We start from the raw sequence: 4,175 nt of genomic DNA, 5'->3' as shown, positions 1-4,175 counted from the left end.
TTATTTGCAAATACACCGTCATTGATTGCTGTGAAATATAAAAATATTTCAAAAATATGGAGGAAAACAATACAACATTTCTCAATAATTTGATCATTGACACAATATAATATTAATGTCAGTAGAATACGGGCAACAAAGGTAAGGCTTGGCTATAAATAAGTTAGAGGTTGTATTACTCAGATTTTTGTAAAATTAGAATAAATCAAAGTATTGAAAGAAAAGCCGCGCTTTAATTGCTCGAGTATATTGCCTGATCCGAAGTTAATACATATTTAATTTTTTTTTTCCCTTTGGCCATTGATTTTAAACAGGTAGAGTTTGTATGATTATGATTAAAAACAATATCCCATATACCAGTAATTAAAATTAACAGTCCAATATACCCAAAGATATGTTATGATTTTAGAATTCAATAATTCATTGTATTTCTGATAATTTTTTGCAAAATGGTTTATGTAAAAATATTTTTAACAGATATAATCGATTATCTTTGTTACATGACGAAAAATGGCTGAACATTTTACAGCCAAGAAGAAAGACCGATATCATGTATCTCTAAGCAGTGTGTTGACCGTTCGAATGAATACTCCTATTGATTGTGATATAATTTTAATTTGTATATCTTTAAAATATATAATATAAATGATAACTACCTAACGTTCCAAGGACCTGTCAGTATAAGTCTGTACTTGTCTGCATCATCTGACACGGAAAACTGGTCATACATCTGATAATAACTCGTACCATTGTTAAGTGTGATCGAAACATACAGGAAAGGGTTAATGTCCTTCGTGAACAGGTATATGATGTCATTCCCTGAAATAAAATAAAAGAAGAAAAGAAATGAATAAACAAATAAACATGGTGCCTTCATATTCAAAAAAATTATCGAACCGTCAAATGGAGACCTTTTGCATTGTTTTGTGCCCTCAAAATGTACATACACTTATTTTCTTATATATGATCAAACCTTTATTGCTTCATTAATTTATTAGAAATGTTGGGTTAAAGTAAGTAACAAAAAACTGTTAATATAGATCTAAAACTATTAATGAAAATGTCTATAGTAAAGTAACCATGTAAACCATATAGAAAAATGCAACAAAAGGATGTCTAGAAAATAAAATATCAAAGAAATACACAGACGTCTCTATACAGTATATACCGAAATGAGCAAGAATGAACTTGAAATTGTAATCTCGGTCAATATGAATCAGCCTACTTGTTAATATTCCCTTTCTCATGTGTAAAAAGCCCTTCAATTTTAAAGCATAGAAGTGTTTTGCCTCTAAATTATGTGTAAAAATGAAATTGAAGTAACATGCTGATAGTAAGAAATTACAAACCGATCCAGTATGCTGTTTCTGCCTCCCCAAAACCTCTCTTATAATCCACCCATGTCCTGTCAAAACTTACTGATCCACTCCTCCGTCTTTGAATTGCCTTAAGTTCATAAAAAGGTATAAGTAGATAATAACAGTGATACAATAAAAAGATATCACACACTCCACTTTAAAGAAATGAGAATTAAGTGTCTTTTTTGTTTTTGTTTTCTTTTTGTTTTGTTTTTTTTTTGTTTGCGATAAACGCGTGTTTTTTTAAACTAGAGAAATGTGTGACACTTCTAAGTAATAGAATTGTTTAGACTTTAAAGAACGAATAAGCTTATCAGTTGAGAAAAGTCTCATCCGAACATAATACTAAGTTAACACATGGCACAACTGCTATGCTTTTTTGCTTTCTATCAACATATTCAGATATACTGTATACACAACATAGAAGGGTAGCTTTTTAATTTACTAATCATCACTCTCTACCATTTGTCACTTTATCGAATAAAATTAGCCAACAATTGCAATTATACAAAATAGATGTTTTGTTACTAACTGTTACTCTCCGCCATTGGAAATATACACAGTGGCTATTCTTATAATTTACTCTCCATCCCCGCCATACGTCAACGTATCATAAAATACACAGATTATTATACACAGCGACTGTTCTTGTTACCTACCGTCCACCTTCTGACATTCATCACCATATCACAAAATGCATGGACAATATTATACACAGTGGCTGTTCTTGTTACTTACCGTCCACCCTCCGCCATTCGTCAACATATCACAAAATACATAGACCACGTGACATCGTCTTCTGTACGGCGATATGCCGTATATCCCAGACTGAGTGTGGCCATTGTTATAATACTCTTGACAATCCTTTGGTAGAGTATCTGAAAATTAGGAATTCCTTTTAAAGTTAAGTTTGAATCATTGGTTTGTAAATTGCGCAACTTAATTGGCATTTATCATGTATCTATATGACTAATAAACCAATAATTTGCAATTAACTTGAAAACACCTACTATGGTTACAATTTACAAGTTAAGCAATAGAAAAAATATACTCAATGTTTGAATTTTTCTCTGTCCTACAATGTTAAATTTGTATCTACGTCTCTTTAAAGTCTTGTTTTTATATTTAAATTTCTACGCTTAAAAATTCGCAAGCATTGCAATCAAATCAATTTCAAAGTTGTTGATGAGAAAAAAACACATCAAATTGAATATGCAAAATAATCAGTTATAACTTCTTCCCCTTCTCTTCATTTTTGGCTAGCCCCGTGAGGATCCGGGTTACTTTTTAAAAGGCGACTAATGGGGCTTTTGAGACCGTATACAAAAAGGTGTGGCATGATCACCTGCTCAAAGGCCCTGAGTGCCGAGCATAGGCAAAAATGTGCAGCCCTTCACCGGCAATGGTAACGTCTCCATATGAGTGAAATATTCTGGAGAGGGACGTTAAACAATATTCAATCAATCAATCAATCAATCATTTATGGCTACTTTTTAAAATAATTATTTTTTACAAAAAAAATCATGTTCACTTAATGATTAATGCAAATTTTTTTTCTCTTTTTGTCGCCTAAGTTTTACAATTATTATAGCGTTCGTTCTAGGGTTACAAAGATATTAATTGACCATTACGACGCAGGTTTCTATCCGAACGCAGGGCTAAGATCCCTTACTGCTTCTTGGCATGAGGACTAAAAATATATGTATAATTTCAATCCTTGACCCGCATGGTATTTTCTTTCTTTCTTTTTTTGATATATAACAATAATAATTTGATATTTAATATTTAAATATTCATGAGCTTATGTTATGTTTTCCTTTATCATTCTTAATTAAATGTATGTTGTATTACGTCCTATTCTAGATATTTTAATTAATAAATAGGGATGTCAACATTTATAGGTGAAGGGCTCCATGTCATAACCTTTACACGATTTAAGGACCATTGAGCAAGGAGTGATATTTATTGTGTCAATTCCTGACTTGACAAGGGACATTGTTTTCTGTAGGTCTTTTTCAAAGTACAGTAACTTTCACGACAAAGTCCCTAGCACTTAGCAAAGAAAAGTTGCTTCCTATATTAAAATTTCGAAAATGTCGTTATTTTTGGAGAACGAAAAAGAAATTGTGATTAAGTTCCAAAACTTTAATTCATAAATTAAAGAGTCAACGAAAATATATTGTAAAGCCTGGAAAATGATACGTACAACCTGCGCAGTAATACTTCCATCCAGGTTCTGGTGAGTTCATTTCTTCCATGAGGCAGTATTTGTGCAGACGACATTTTTTAACAAACAAATTAAACCCGAAGCAATGACAGCGGTGTTTACACAGAAAAGCACAGTCCGAGAGTGACTCACTGTCATCTTCAGATATCAGTTCTGTTTCCGTTCTAAGGTCATCGAACTGTGATTCTGTTGTATATAACTGACCAATCGTATTCACTGACATGAATATGGACAAAATGTAGAAAGCCAGAACAACAGACTTTTTAAAGATTGGCATTGTCTTAATAAAAACGTCAAAATAACACTCCTTGTTCAAAATAACACCAATGATAAATAAAACGAACTATTCATTATCACAAAAATCGGTCAAAACGACAACAATGTAATAGTTCCTTATATAATATTGCAAAAGAATAATCGTTTATCAGTAGTGAATAACCTCATCCCATCTTAATGACTGTTGAAACGCACCTTCTGTTTTATCTTGATATACATTAGCTTACCTTCCTGTGAGAGTTCCTTTTGAATCGCATGAATGAGTACACCATTTGAATAATTAGCATGAACAAAACAAAACGACAGTTAGATTG

General features: G+C 31.9%; 1 protein-coding gene across 1 annotated transcript; it reads right to left on the bottom strand.

Moving 5' to 3' along the window:
- Positions 1–652: 652 nt before the first annotated feature.
- Positions 653–3,862, bottom strand: LOC134234842 (fibroleukin-like). Its single transcript, XM_062716887.1, has 4 exons — positions 3,565–3,862; positions 2,097–2,236; positions 1,350–1,446; positions 653–819 (listed from the first exon to the last, which is right to left on the bottom strand). The coding sequence occupies exons 1-4, from the start codon at positions 3,860–3,862 to the stop codon at positions 653–655; spliced, it is 702 nt and encodes a 233-aa protein (XP_062572871.1).
- Between the last annotated feature and the right edge of the window lie 313 nt (positions 3,863–4,175).

This window comes from Saccostrea cucullata, unplaced genomic scaffold (genome assembly GCF_032062105.1).
Source record: "Saccostrea cucullata isolate Sc308-1 unplaced genomic scaffold, CSIRO_AGI_Scuc_v1 ctg19403, whole genome shotgun sequence".
NCBI classification, from domain to species: Eukaryota; Metazoa; Mollusca; class Bivalvia; order Ostreida; family Ostreidae; genus Saccostrea; species Saccostrea cuccullata.
Note: the sequence above shows the minus strand (reverse complement) of the source record. Positions and strands in the feature narration are given on the sequence as shown.

What these genes read in the sequence shown, in the direction of transcription:
- LOC134234842 (XM_062716887.1), bottom strand. Translation starts at nt 3,862, where the DNA reads ATGCCAATCTTTAAAAAGTCTGTTGTTCTGGCTTTCTACATTTTGTCC. An exon ending in GAAGTATTACTGCGCAGGTT is followed by an intron (nt 2,237 to 3,564) that starts GTACGTATCATT and finishes CCTAATTTTCAG; the next exon opens with ATACTCTACCAAAGGATTGT. An exon ending in CGAATGGCGGAGGGTGGACG is followed by an intron (nt 1,447 to 2,096) that starts GTAAGTAACAAG and finishes TATGAACTTAAG; the next exon opens with GCAATTCAAAGACGGAGGAG.